Here is a 15,390-nt window from a genome sequence, read left to right as displayed (position 1 = left end):
CACCCCCTGCCCCTGTGGTGCCAAAGAGACACTCAGCATGTGCTGCACCAGGGCTGAGAATTCTAGGCTGTTGCACATCTGTCCTCGCTCACTGTCCATAAGCATATTTGTCCATGCACGCGAGTGCTAAACCATCCCCCTACCAAAATGGAAGCAAGACCAGGAGCTCAGCTGTACTGTCTCAGCTGTAAACCTAAAGCCAGCAGGGAGGTCTGGGTGGGCACAACCGCAGACGGAGCAGCCCTTCACCACTCTACCTGTGCCTACAGGTTGAGCTTCCTGTCCGTAGCCATCGAGTAGACTGTGATATGCTGACCTAAATAAATAAATAAATAAATAAATAAATAAATAAATAGTTCTTTCTCTGTTGTCCAATCCTGTATTCGTTTATGGTTTTTATTCCTGTTGTCAGCATGTCCTCTACACATGAATGAATGTTTGCTGACTTTTAAATTTTGGGATAAAATCCAAGCTTTTTAAATTACATGGCTGACAAGGCCCCTTAGAGCTGTGCCTCCCAGCTTCCTCTTCGGTTTCATTCTCCTTTCCTCACAGCCTGTGCTGTCCCCACCTGGACTCCTCTCAGTTCCTCTCACAGGCGGGGTTTTTTTCTGACCCTGGGACCTGGGAGTTTATCTTTCCGTCTCTGGAAAAGTTCTCATTTGCCCTCCCAATTTTCAGAGCTCCTACCCAGCCTTCAGAGCTGAGCCCGAATGCTCTCCCACCCTCATCTAAATGAGTTTCTTCCCATTGACTCTCATTATATGCCCCTCTTTTTTTTTCCTGTGGGTGTCTCTCAATTTACAACTAGCCATGAAATGCTGAATTCTCACCGCATAAAAGTCATCAGGGCCAGAGGACAGCTGTAGTCACTACTACATTAGCAGAACATCTGGGGCATACTGATTTTCAGAAATGTTCATCAGATGGGTGGAGAATGAAGGATAGAGAATGAATAGAGGGGTGGAGGATGGATCAGAGCAAAGAGAAAAAGTAAAATTGAAGGAAACCAAACATCCAAGATGGCAGAACCTGTTTAGACTCCCCAGCATGTACACTGATGTCCTTGTCCATTCTCTTGACCAGAAGCCACTTCATGCTTGCAATGAGAAGCACATCATTCAGGTCCCTCCTTACCCCATCCCCAGTCAGGAGATAAATGGAGCTGAAGGTAAATAGATCACCATCTGATGAAGGAACTAATGGCTAAGAAAGTGTGTGGCTTCTATAACTGAATATCATTTGAAAGTAGGCATATATGAACCCCTGCCCTTTACAGATAGATATATATTCTTATGTAGAGAGACTATCTAAGGATCATGACTAAAAGAATGTTCTAGGGCTGAGGGAGAAAGAGCACTGTGGTATTAATGGTTCAATTAATCTAGCATATCGAGCAACTATTACTTCAATGGCACACAGTTATTTTCAGGAAATTTATAAGAAATATGAGTTCCTGATCCTAGAGATTTAGGGCACAGGTGAAACCCAAGCATAACTCCCAAAGGTTTCTGGAGTAAAAACACCAATGGGAAGGGCAAACATTGAGTATATAGTGACAAAGAACTCAAGAAAGAAGAGATGGGTTCAGGCTACAACAAACAAAGGACCAGTGAGGAGGGCAGGATGGAGACTGGGGCACAAAGGGTAAATTGGGTTGCTTCATTTAGGGAGGAGCAGGAAGCCATTCTAAGACCTGGAACAAGTGCTTTGGGGAAGGTCTGTTCCGTAAATGAAGGAGGAAGCCACTCTGTGTTCTAGAAAAGTCTCTATCAAGGAGATTGTGTAGGCCCAACAGAGAGACCTTGTTAGAAGAAAGCCATCCACGTGGGCAGGAGCACTCAAAGGAGGTCCAGCTATGTCATCAGCGCTAGGGATTTAGCAGATGTAGATATAGATCAGGCAGCCAGGTTAAATGGAACAACTTACTACAGCTCACCTCAGAGAGAGAGCAGAGAGGCACACATAGAAGAACTGGACCCAGTAGAATGTGAACAACCCAAAGAGAATCTGTCTCCAGGACTCTCCACTAAGCAACAAGAATAAAAACCTACATATACACATACACATATATACATGTACATGTACATATATGGTGTACATATATGTATACACACATAGAGATAGAGAAATAGAGGATAGATTGCTAGATAGGTTGCTAGATAGATGGATAGATGATAGATGGATAGATGATAGATGACAGATAGATAGACAGACAGACAGATAGATAGATGGACAGACAGAAAGATTCAACAGATGATAGACAGACTCATCAATCATCATCTGCTTTACACATGGGACACAGAATTTAAAGTGAAACAGAATTCAAGCTCTGTCTACCTTACTTTGCAGGTGAAACTAAGTCACTCACAGAACTAAATCCTCAGCCACAGAAGAACTGTAACCTGCGTGTCTCCCACCTGGGACCACAGCGTCTTAGATGGATCTCTTTAAATGCCTCTACACAACATTGCTTCAGAACATTAGCAGGGCTTCCATAGGAAAGAATGTAGATCGCAATAGAACCATGTTTCTCTCTAGAAGGCTTCCTCTACAAGCTTTAATTAGCCAGATAAAATTCAATGATGCTGCTTGAATATTTTACATCATCTCTCGGTGTATAACCCAAGAGCATTGTTCTTCAGAATAAACCTTGAAAGGTGCCCTTCCAGACTTCACTGCATAGTCTGGTCCAATGACAAGTTTGTTTGTTTGTTTGTTTGTTTGTTCAGCAAATAGAATAAGAGCATGGCTTTAGAGTTGGGCAGACATGGTTTTGGGTCCCTGGGCCTCTTCTCCAAGCTATGAGGCCCTGGATAAGATCATTAACCCTGCTGAGACTCAGTTTCTTCATCTACAAAATGGGGTTAACACATACTTACCAACTCATACTGTGAGGTAATACAAAATAATACACACCAGCTTTCATCAACTGATCCAATGCATGGAAATTTTATATTTAGATTTCAGGTGATTTAATCATTGGTCCATGAAATTGTACTTGTGACTTCATGTCATGTCTGCACGTGTTCCCTGATTGAATGTATCACTCTGTCGCTGCCTCCCTCACGTAGCCCTCTGCCCTGCAGACCTCTAATTCCACATCTGCTTGTGCCCTTCTCTCCTAAGCACATTGGATTTAGGGCTCACACTAGATCCAGGATGGCCTGAGATCTTTGCTGAATAATATCCATAAAGACCCATTTTCCAAATGGACCACATTCACAGAGTCCAAAGCCGGGACTTGTGTATACTTTTTCTACACCGGTATTTACTCTATTGCAAAGATTTATACTCCTAAGGGATTTAAAATGCAAGTCTTGAGGCTGGGCGGTGGTAGCGCACGCCTTTAATCCCAGCATTTGGGAGACAGAAGCAGGCGAATTTCTGAGTTCGAGGCCAGCCTGGTCTACAAAGTGAGCTCCAGCACAGCCAGGGCTACACAGAGAAACCTTGTCTCGAAAAACCAAAAAAAAAAAAAAGCAAGTCTTGGGATCTTTCACTTCATATGCCAACTGGACTGATGTGTGGGCTTCTTCAGATATTTAGTCAAGCCATTTTGTGAACATATTTGTGAAGGACCTTTGAGGATGAGGTGAGAAATTGACTCGGTAAACTAAGTATATATAGCAGGTTGCCCTCCCTAATGTGGCCTAACCAGATAGAAAAGGGAACCTCTCCCACAACTAAAGGTGTTCCCTTCTGCCTGAGTGCCTTAAGTTAGGATATCGATCATTTTCTTCTGCCCTTAGAATTAAACTGAATGTCAGTTTTATGGTCTTGACACTACCAACATTTAGGTTAGTAATTATACGTGTTTTCCTGATTCTCAGGCTTGAATTGATTCCAGGGTATCCAACTCACTGACTAAAGACCTTGGGAGCCCCCCTCCACAACCTCCATAAATAATGTAGTGTGACTCCATCTCACTCTGTCTCTCTTCTGTTTTACTAGAGAGCCCCAGCTAACACTCACATCTGAATAACCGAGAAGTAAGACATTCTGTGTCCCCAGAAAAGTACAGTCCCTGAAGCAGGACAGAGACCATGATCTGTAAGGGTCGGGAGGAGGAATCCATCCTAGAAGACTGAGAAGTCGGCTTGCCAAACCAGAAGTCCCTAGAGAGGCAGTGATAAGTACCTAAGAACAATTTCCAAAAATGTATAAAGCTTAATGGAGTCAATAGTTCCCTCCTGAGGAGCGACTCAAGGTCATTAAATTGTCAGGCTCCTTTCTTTTTTTAATTGGAATTATGTAAGCTTAGTCTGGTTTTCTCACACTTATCATGAAATGTTGATTAGCATCTATGTGATTTCTGTTAGGGAAAAGCAGAAATGGATCATTCTTTAATAAATGCTGTTTTGTGAACATGAACTTCAAAATATGGGCTCCATTAGGTCAATTGCATCATTAGCTCATCAGAAATGTGCTTCAGTGATTTTGCAGTAAAACCCTCCCTGAGCTACACTTTAATATCAAATCCTCTATTTTTATCCCAAGTCAGTATAAGAAATGGTCACATACAGATCATTCTAGGGATATCTATAATACCCCACACACATTCCCATTTGCACAAGGCTCAGAAAGCATGGTAGAAGATGAGGGAATGACTATAAGAGCCAAGGGTCAGAAAGGACTTCAGTAAAGCAGTGTCATCTGCACATGACAGGGTCACTACACTCATGGATTCACAACAACGTGGTTACCTGCACAGGTCAAGTCAACCAACACTAGTGTATTGAGGAGCTACGGATGGCTGATGGCTTCTGGGGAAGAAAAAGTCAATTTTCTTTAAGAATGTGGACCCCAGGAAGCTAAGTATGCTCCAGTGGTGAGTGTATGAAAAGCACAAACTGGACTGAATATGTTATTAAACGAGAGGAGAGGGGACACAAAGCTGAGGAGGTGGAGAGATGGGGATAGACCTGGGAGAATGTAGGGTAGGAGTGAGGAGGGTGACAATGACCAAAGTATACTGTATACGTATTTCAAAGGTTAGTAACGGGGGGGGGGGGGGGGGGGGGGGGGAGGAGCAAAAGTGTTTGAAAGGATTAGGAGGTGTGGTCTTGTTGGAGAAGGTGTGGTCTTGTTAGAGGAATTATGTCATTGGACTTTGACTCTTCAAAAGCCCATGCCAGGCCCAGTGTGTGTGTGCACACATGCGTGCCTGTCTGCCTGCTGCCTATGGATCCATTTGTAAAGTTCTCAGCTACTGTTTCTTCCCTTTTTCTTTTGGGGGGGTTGGTTTTTTTTGTTTGTTTGTTTTTTGTTTTTTGTTTTTTTCGAGACAGGGTTTCTCTGTGTAGCCTTGGCTGTCCTGGAACTCACTCTGTAGACCAGGCTGGCCTTGAACTCAGAAATCTGCCTGTTTCTGCCTCCCAAGTGCTGGGATTAAATCAGCTACTGTTTCAATGTTTACCACCATAACGATCATAGACTAACCCTCTGAAACTATGAGCAAGCCCTCAATACAATGCTTTCTTCTCTAAGAGTTGTCTTGGTCATGATTTCTCTTCACAGCAATAGAACTGTAACAAAGGCATGCGTTGTATGACATTCTCAAAAAATTAATGAAAATTTTATATTTTTTTAAAAGAAAGGAAAGGTTACTCCGGGAGCTGAAGAGATGGTTCAGTAGTTAGGAGTGCTTGCTACTCTTCTAGAGAACCCAAGTCCAATTCCTAGCCTCCATGGTTGGATTATAAATATACAACCACATGTATGTAACTCCAGACCAGGACATATGACACCCTCTTCTGGCCTTCACCAACACTGTACTCACATTACATGCATACACACACACACACACACACACACATACATACACACACACACACACACACACACACACACACATACACACTTACAAACATACCCCACACATTTTTTTTAATTTAAATGTATAGGTCTTTTTTTAAAAAGATCATTCTGGCCTCAAACATAAACTTGTAACTGAAAAACTGTAATTCTCTTATATGTTGTTCAGAGCCTTTAAAGAAAGTTATACTTTGGCAATAAATTTTTTTTAATTATTTTTTTTAAAAAAAAACACCTTTGTGCTTCCCACTCCCACAACACAACAGTTCCTCATACAGATGGCATGAGCCATGGTTCCTGTAGCTCTAGCTACCAGGAAGCTCAACAGGAAATTCCGTCTCACTTGCATCTGTCATCATTAGTTTCAATTTTTATCATCTTTATTTCTCCTGGGTTTCCCTACGTGCCCCAGAATGTATAGGTCTTTTTCATCTGTTATTTGTTTGTTTGTTTTGTTTGTTGTTGTTTTGTTTTGTTGTAAAATGAGCCATTTGTAATTTTTTTTATTTTCTAATCTCTAATTTCATACTTCATTTTGAGAAGACAAGTCATAGATTCACACCTGAGAGCAGAGCCCAGAGTAGAATTCTCCCTTGTCTCACCTGTCACTTCCCGGTGGAATAGGTTCTCTCAGCTCGTCCTGCTGAGTGGTGAATCTTCCCACAAGCTTTCCCAATCAAGGCCCAGCAGACCCCACACGTAGAACCACCATGTTACAGACATCCCCACTCCCTAGGAAACAGAATCCCCCTTCCCAGTCCACCGTCTAATGGCCATCTGTTCTTGCCTCTCCACAGACTCTGCATCTGGGCTGCTGGCTGCACTGGTGAAGGAATGGCCTGGGCCCATTTCCTGCAGTGCTGCGGATGCTGGCTGTGAAGGAAGAGGAAAGGAAAAGTGCGGACAGGAGCCACCCAAACCAGTGCCCACTGTGCAGCCTGACACACATGGCCATGGAGCGGAGAGCAGCTGGAGCCACAGTGATGGCGGCTGTCATGGAGACGTGCAGCCTTGTGCCAGACATTTCCATAACATGCTGCTCCCTACACCTGCCCTCCACTACAAGGTGACTCATGTATGGAGGGCATATAGATCTGTAACCCTGCTTTGTTTTTTTTAAAAAAAAAGTCTGACTCAACACTATTTACTGGATGGGGGGCAGGGGACGCGGGGAGATGGCCTAGACGCTGACAGGGATCTAGAAGCACCACCTCCAAAATAAGCAGAAGAGATAAGGCATTTGCCCCTATCGCGACCCATCTTGACTCTGCCTAGACTGTTCAGCACCGAAGGCCAGGCTTCCTACCTCCTCCTGTGTGAGCCTGTTGAATGTCCCTCACAAAACGCAGGCCCCTCTGTTGTTGTTTTTGGAAAACAAATGTTTCCTTCCAAGATTCCCCCTCCCAGTTAATATTTGTGCTCAGGACTCTGAGTCCCTGGACACATTACAATGGATTTGTGCAGGTTTGAGACCTCAACTTCATGATTTCCTCCACATCTTTCCGGTCTCTCTGGACCTTACTGGGTTATGATCCAAGCCGTTACCGACCTGGACAATGCTTAGCGGATCCTATACCAGGTCTTGCTCTTCCTCCACATCCCCACCACCCACAGGATGTGGCTCTCTGCAAAAGTGGCTTATTCTCGTTTTAGTCACTTTCCAGACCAATTTTTAAGAGGAGCAATGCTGGCCCTCCAGCAGACTGCCATGACACCTCTTCCCCAATCCTCAGCCCTCCCTTACTGCAGGAACTGGACTGATCCTAGCCCAGCCTTGGGATCAGAGTCTCTGATTAACTTTTACAAACACATGTATCCTACCCAGCACAAATGATATCCTTCTCATCTGCTTCTAAGACCCCCTGTGAGGCCAACTACAAGGCCCCAAATGCTATGAATATGGAGAACAGCAGGGGCCATGTGGCTGAACCCACAGACAGATGCCAAAACCGTCCACCTGTGTGGAGTCTGGGAAATGCTAGGAGAGCGTGTTTTCAGTTATCTGTATAGCCTGGAGGAGCAGTCACAGCCTCACCCAGACCCCAATCCCTAACTTTCTAGGCAGAGCTATGTTCTGTTCTGCCAATAGCCTAAAACTGATCTCAATAGCTGGGCTCCATTAGCTACCTTCTACCTAGATCTATGCACACTTTCAGTTGCCCTGGGCCCTGTTCTGGGCTCACCAGGGCCTGGGCTGCTCTGGATCCCCAAGGCCCTCCAAAGAGACCGGAGTCAGGAAGAAAGCTGACTTAGTACTAAGACTTTTTTTTGTTTGTTTGTTTTTTGTTTTTTGTTTTTTGTTTTTTTTTTTTCGAGACAGGGTTTCTCTGTGTAGCCCTGGTTGTCCTAGAACTCACTCTGTAGACCAGGCTGGCCTCAAACTCAGAAATCCACCTGTCTCTGCCTCCCAAGTGCTGGAATTAAAGGCGTGCGCCACCACGGCCCAGCTGGTACTAAGACTTAAGAAAGCACAGAAAAATAGTTGAACAAAAACAGACTCAAGAACAAACTTTTGCATTTCCACACCACCCTTTAAGAACCAGGTTCTTAAAATCACCCACTAAGAAGTTAACAACGGGCAATATTACACCTGAATCATAGACCGGGAAACTGAAACTCTGAAAGAGGAAGCAAAATCCTCAAGTCACACAGTAAATGAGTGAAAATCCCAGGCCTCACGTCTGTTCTTGGGACTTGTCTAATAGAATGTCTGACGGGATGGACTGTTAAAATGAAAAGGAGAGACCCCAAAGATGGATGCTTTGTACCATGGTTTGCCCAGGTCAACTCATTTACAAACTCAAGTCCTGTCAGTACAACTAAGTTCCAAATGGCTAATGTATGGGAGCTGCAGCTCAGGAGGAGACAGGCATGCCATTTATGCAAAGCTACCTTACAAAGCTGGGAAAAGACAATGTAGAGACAGAGCGGATAGGAAGGAGGGATGACTCGGACAGGTTGTCTGGACAGGAGGTTGTCAAGGTGGCAGAAAAACAAGAGGCATTAAGGAATGACTGATGGTACAAAGGACAGAGAAGAGAGCAAGGTAGGTGGTGGACAGACAGCATGAGAGAGCAGGAAGGTTGGGAGGAGAGCCAAGAAAGCCAGGCAGTACCCTGGGGATGCAGAGAATGGTACTCGGTTCTCTAGCACCTCTAAGTTCTCTACTGTAAGGATCATAGTCTCCATCACTACTCTTCATGAAGAGTAGACATTTGCTCACCTTCTTCCAAACACCAGACAGCAAAGATGAAAACAGAGAGCAAGACACACATAGGATAGAGTGAAGGCAACATCAGCTATTCAACTAAGGCAAAGAAAAGGGACAAGAGAAGTGAATGGCATTGGGCGAGGTAGGATTCTACCAGAAAGAATTAGAAGCTTCTACCCAAAACTGAGACACGGGTTGTATTGCTAAAAGACCAGGCATACATCATCTGGGAAGAGTGGCATTCTGAACAAAGATGGCACGTAGATTTATATCAGAGGTATTAGAAATAAGAAGACTAGCCCAGAGGATGAAGAACAGAGCAATATGGAGACAATCAATATCTGTGTGAGAAGCTGGGCATGGTGGCACACACCTGCAGTCTTTTCACACGGGCAGCTGAGATAGAAAGTGTGAACGTCTGAGGCTGGCCTGTGCTAGAGAGAGAGATTCTCAGTGTCCCGAATAAGTGAATAAATAAGCAATAAAATAGTGTGACTGTTTCAAACACGTGGCTCCTGCAAAATTGTGTTTTATCAAAAAAAAAAAAAAACTTATAAGTAAACCTCCCCTCTGTGTTTGTTTATTATGGGCATTTGTTAGTCCAACTTAATAGATTATTTGCAGAGGGGAAATTCCTGCTGGCTCAAACACATACTGGCATTTGATGAGTGATTCTTGACAGGCAGTAGACCTGTTGGCGGTGAAGGTGGTGCAAGCACAGTTAGCAATATAAGTTGGTATTCCCAGCTCTAAGGATGTTCTCAACAGTGAGGATGAGATGGGGATGTGGGGACAGCAGTGCTGAGAGGCAGCAGCTTAGGGAGTTCTGCTCCTGACAGGGAGCTAGAAGTGCTTCTTAGGATGAGAATTGGGATCTCTACAAAGATAAGTCACCATTTGTGAAATAGCACTCTATGGGGTAGAAACACACAAAGAGAGAGATCTTACCCACAAATCACCACCCATGGTTAGCACAACTTCCCCAGTGCCTGTCCCAGTACCCTCCCAAAGACACATCACAGAAGGTCAGAGTGCAGTCCCACTCTTTGCTCTAAAATGCCCCAGGAGAAGGAACAGGAATTTTAGAAACAAATAATTCTCTTCTCCTGAAAGCTGTTTGCTGGATCTTGTTGTACAAGGAAACATAGCAGTTGAAAATTCACTGGGGAGATTTTCTAAATTGTACATACACTGTTCTAATTGAAAACTGCCTCCCACACCATTTCAACTGTGAGGCGCCCAACCCACACGCCACAACCTCCTGGGGATGTTTTTTCCAAAGCACTGGTCCCAGAACCTCATTCCATACCAACCAAGTGAACTGAAATCTCCAGGTGGGACATTGGACGGAGCTCATGAAAACACTTCCCACATGGTTTCCATCTACTCCCATGTTGAAGGACCCCATAATTTATGGAGGAGCAAAAGCCACCATTTGACCACAGCAGTGTGCCCATAGCATCCTGGCAGCTATTCTTCCCTCCCACCTCGATGTCGGATCCCATTGCCAGGTTCACTACAGAGAAATGCATGATGGTTCTAGACCTTCAAGAACAACAGGAAGGGAGGCACAATGGGAAAAAAAGTGAAGATGAGATGCTTAGCTTTCCAGACAGCACAGCCCAGGTGGCAGACAGACAGACAGACAGACACCCAGTTCTTCTCTGTCCCACCCACCTCATGGCCATAAACTTAGTAAGTTTGACTTCAACTCCAAAAAAAAGCCACATCCCCCCGGCCCAGATCCCAAGTCATCCACATGCACACAGCCCTCGGGAGGCCCAGAATCCCAGAGAAACAAGTGCATACTTTCTTGGTGGGGACTTTGATCTTCAAGAACTCTGCTTCCCTGGCCAGCACCTGCCATGGGGCGTGGATCCGGACAAAGACAGATCCCTGGCTTTTGCTCTGTAAGGTACAAAGGGGAAAGAAATAAAAACACTTGTAAGAACACAGCTAAAACTCTTCATTCCCAGCTCTAGAAGCCCACCCAGCCTTCTTGTTGCTTCAGTTTGGGACTTCTGTTCCCTCTAAACATCCTTAGGGGCCAGTCTCACATCCCCATACCCAACTTCTCCACTGTGTTCCAGATACACCATGATTCCAAAGTTCCTGGGCTCCCAAAGTGTAGTGCATGGAGACTGGTGGCTTTGTAGGGACAATAAAATAATTTCTTTCACAGATCTGAAAATTATACAGCTTACGATTTCCAAGGAAATCCCCAAAATGCAGTAACGGTTGGTCAGCTAACCACTCCTGGCATTCAACGAACAGACAAGTTTGTCTCCAGTCACAGATTCTGTTGTTCACTGATCCAATTTGTGCTTCTGTTTTACCAGTGTTCTGGGTGGTTGCCCCAAATCACAGAAGTGACCACCGAAGCCTCAGAACAGGTGACATAGCAATGCAAACATCCCACTCAAAATAATGTCCACATATCAATAATAAGCAAGGTCTAGTGTGAATATAACCTGAATCTGCAACCCAGGACAAGAGGGATGTCACTTGAAAGAAAAGAAGAAGCAGTGATTGAAAAATCAGAGTAAGTCCGCAATCTTCATGGCCTTGGTCACTATGTCTGAAATAAATACTTGCCGGACTGCAGCAGAGATTTGACTTCATCTTCAAACAATACATAAATAAATTCTTTGGGATATTAATTAATTTTGTCATCAAAGAATGAAAGAGAACCAAAGCTGAGCAGTACAATCTGGCAAAGGTCTCACTATTCAGGATGCTTTTAAAATACTCCCCCCCCCCAAAAAAAAAGTCCAAATACTGTATGCAGAGAGAAAGTGGACTGTGTTGGTAGTTAATTTCTTCATCACATAACTATTGGAAATGACATAGAAACTTGGTACTGCCCTAGGAAGAGGCAGCAAGCGTACCATTCATATGACGACAAAGTCACTGAGGTTGAGAGCGGGAGTTGTGTTCTAGCAGTTCTCTCTAGAAATGCTGGGTGGAGACAGCTTCCATTCACACCTACACACCCATGCACTAGAAGAGAGGGGTGTTGTGTTGAACAAATACATACTGTGGGAAGCAAGGTCAATGGGGTCATGTGGACAAGACAGGGACTCCTATTGAAAACCATCCCCCAAGTTCATCCACAGAAAACCACTGTTGTTCAGTGACAATGCCCTAGGATCTTGGTTTAGGGTTAAAGATAACAGCAGGAGCCATGAACTCACAACTCTGACTGTCCCTTTCCAGTGTGCAAGGGAGACAAGCAAGCATGTGGAAGAGACTGCTTTCCCTCGGGGACTATGAAAGTGCTTGCTTACGTGCTTATGAAATAAAGACAAATATGGTGAAGCACTCATGGTACAAAGGAAGAATATTTATAATTCTCAAATGGTGATACACACACGAACACATACACACACACACATTTAGTAATTCACGTATCCAGAGCCTAACACTTCAGGAATGAAAGCTCATCATTTGCAGAGTAGAATGAGGAATGAGTCGGAAAGATAGGTGTTATGACTGTCTCTATTTTAGAAACAAAACAAAGAAGATTCAATTTTGATTCTTTTACAAAAAGAATTAAGTGTGATAAAATAATTTCCAAAACCAGGAAGTATTTGCTCTTACTGACTCTGCTCAATGGAGTGAGACACTCACTATTATTGGCTGAAATTACCTGTCAATCACTACATAATCAAATCAGAGGCATATAAGGAACCTCACAGCAGCCCTTCGATGGACACTCAACCTTCCAGACCCTACATGCAGCAGGGTTCTGACACAGTTATGGGAGTGTCCTTTGGTTAAAAAAAAAAAAAAACCTCCCAGGTTTCCACTTCCATCTTTGGTTGGAACATCCAGGACGACCAGACAGTGTCATCGATCATTTGCTGCTCTTTCTAACTGTGACTTGAGCTTCTGCTTAGCAAAATTCAAAAGCAAGAGAAGGAACCATCTGCAGGACTGCCCTCTGTAGTCCGGTTCTTTATTGTGGCCCACTAAAAAGATGTTGTTGATGAAAGGTGGCAAGGAACATCATCCCTCACACTCAGATGGAATCAAGACATCATTAATTCTAATATCGTGTGCTTTGTCATTATTTCAGAATTGAGACAAATGTCTTTTTAACTTTATTGAGACATTGTGTCCTGGTCTGGTGCCAAATGTCCACTAAGTGGGTACAGATGTTCAAAGTTTGAGAAAGGGTTGAGGGGAGCAAAGGCCAAATTCCACGGCCGTGGTGGCAGACTGCTAGCTGTCCCCAGACAGTCATTCTCGTTTTCTTCATTTTTCACAGAGCAGATGGTCCTCTAGGATCAAGACTATATGTCCTTTGCAGTGAGGCATTCCCAGAAGTTTGGTAATTGCCGGCCAACATGATGAATGCGTTACAAAGAGGCAGCTTCCAGCAGCCTTCTTCAAAGACAATACGTACCTTTGACTCTTCATCTTCTTCCCTCCACATATCTGTTGCCTGGATACAAGCTTGTATCTCAGACCTTGAGGTCAAAGTCCAGACCAGTAACATCAAAAAGTTAACAGAGAATCTGGGTCTGGGGATGCCCTTGTATCTTTATGAGAAAGACAAAATTCTACCTTGTTTGGGTGCTATGAGTTTAGAGGCCCTGCCCTTTGCAGCCCAGCCTTATTCATCGATGGATAGAAGACTGCTTCTCAATAAGAATGTTAATTTTCTCCAACAAAGCGTTCTTTTCTGTTTTCTCCAATTAGAACTTGCTCGAAATGAAAGTCAGAGCTGGGACATGGGTTTTTTTCGGTGTGAACCACCAGTCTTCATGATCCTTCCATGTCAGCAAGAATTGTCACTTTCCTATAAAAAGAGGAGCATCAGGGCCGACATGGAGTGTAAGCTGTTGTGCCTCGTTGCTCTTCTGAAGAAAAACAAATACAGGAAAACCACCAGCCAAGCTCTGTGTCACTGACCCAGTAATCTAAAATTGGAAGTTGATGTGCATTAAGTTAAAAACCAACAACAACAACAACAACAAAATGTTTCTTGTTCTCTGATCCTAGATGTCGCCTGTTCCACTCTGGGTACTTGGGATCTTTGGAGGCAGCATAGAAAGATATAAAGAACTTGGTGCTTCCATTCTAACAGATGGAGGTTTGAACCCAGATTTTATAGCTGTGGGAACCTGGGCCAGTAAATCACTTAAGCAAGGGAGCCTCAGTTTCTCCAAAAGAATAAGGAGCGTTAAAAACATTTCAGAACACCGAGGAGTTGAGATTAAGTAGGCGACTCCCTTCTAGTGCATCTTGTTGGAGAATGTTCCGTGAGCATCAGCCTTTACTAGGTTCCACCCAGATATCAGGTCTACTTCTTAGCTGGGACAGTATCCAGCTTGTCTTTTATATTCCTCAAGCACTTCACACAGCATTACACACAACAGTGAGTCCCCACTGGGAAAAACTGGTTTCTGTTAGATTAAAATAGTGTATCAGTAATCCTGTTTCTGTTGTGCTACGCACTTTAAAAATTATCTACAGGATTTTTCAAATATCCCTTGGGCCATAAAGGAACTTACAGACCCAAGACAGAAAGTATCTGCAGAATTTGAGAACAGGGTCAGAACACTTGACTTACAGAAATACACATTAAAGTTGACATATAGCATAAGACGGTTGCCATCTTACCCATCCCTAAGAGACTTTATAACTAAACTTTCATCTGGAGGGGCTCCCAAACCAAAGCCAACAACCAGCATTAAAGTTCCTGTAAAATGCATGCAATGCAGAACATGGTTGTCAAGAGAAGCAAGAGATAGTATAAGAAGGCCCTAGCATGTGAATCATCTCAGCAAAGGTTATCGGTCTCTTTGAACTTCTGGTGTCAGTTCCCCAAATGTCTCCACCACTAACCACAGCCAAGAGCTGGGTTCACAAAGCAGGCAAGCAAAACCCAGCTCATTAAACTGTGGGTGGTGGAGCTCACACAGCGTGGTGTGACTGAATGTGGGAGTTATTAAAGTTATGTGCAAGGGTAAAATGTTTCTGGATGCACAGTGGCCAAAACTAAATTCAAAATCAATCAGATAATAAGTCTGACATGTTTCCGGCAGTATTCACCTGAGATGCACCACAAGAGTCCACCAAAGTCTTGGTTCCAATCACACAGCATGTGTACTTTGCATCATGTGTCAATGTACCACACAGCGCCAACAGGTACTAACCAAATTACCTCATTGGGACTGGAGACTCACGGTTGGTTGGTTGGTTGGTTGGTTGGTTGGTTGGTTGGTTGGTTTGGTTTGATTGGGGGGAGACAATGGGTTGGGTTGTTTTATATATATATGCACAATTTTCTGTTCTTACATAAACAAAATGGCTTCATGATGGAAAACAAAGAATTTTAATATTGTCCTTAGCCT

The 15,390-nt window shown here is 43.8% G+C and overlaps 1 protein-coding gene across 5 annotated transcripts in view; it reads right to left on the bottom strand.

Annotated features, from left to right (window-relative positions):
* Positions 1 to 15,390, bottom strand: part of Ano2 (anoctamin 2) — a 328,395-nt gene that overhangs the window by 250,454 nt on the left and 62,551 nt on the right. For all 5 annotated transcript variants that reach the window (XM_031383474.1, XM_031383476.1, XM_031383473.1 and 2 more), the window contains one exon: positions 10,838 to 10,936. In XM_031383474.1, coding sequence (XP_031239334.1) covers positions 10,838 to 10,936 — 99 coding nt within the window. The remainder of the gene's footprint in view (positions 1 to 10,837; positions 10,937 to 15,390) is intronic.

Source organism: Mastomys coucha, unplaced genomic scaffold (genome assembly GCF_008632895.1).
Source record: "Mastomys coucha isolate ucsf_1 unplaced genomic scaffold, UCSF_Mcou_1 pScaffold20, whole genome shotgun sequence".
NCBI classification, from domain to species: domain Eukaryota; kingdom Metazoa; phylum Chordata; class Mammalia; order Rodentia; family Muridae; genus Mastomys; species Mastomys coucha.
Note: the sequence above shows the minus strand (reverse complement) of the source record. Positions and strands in the feature narration are given on the sequence as shown.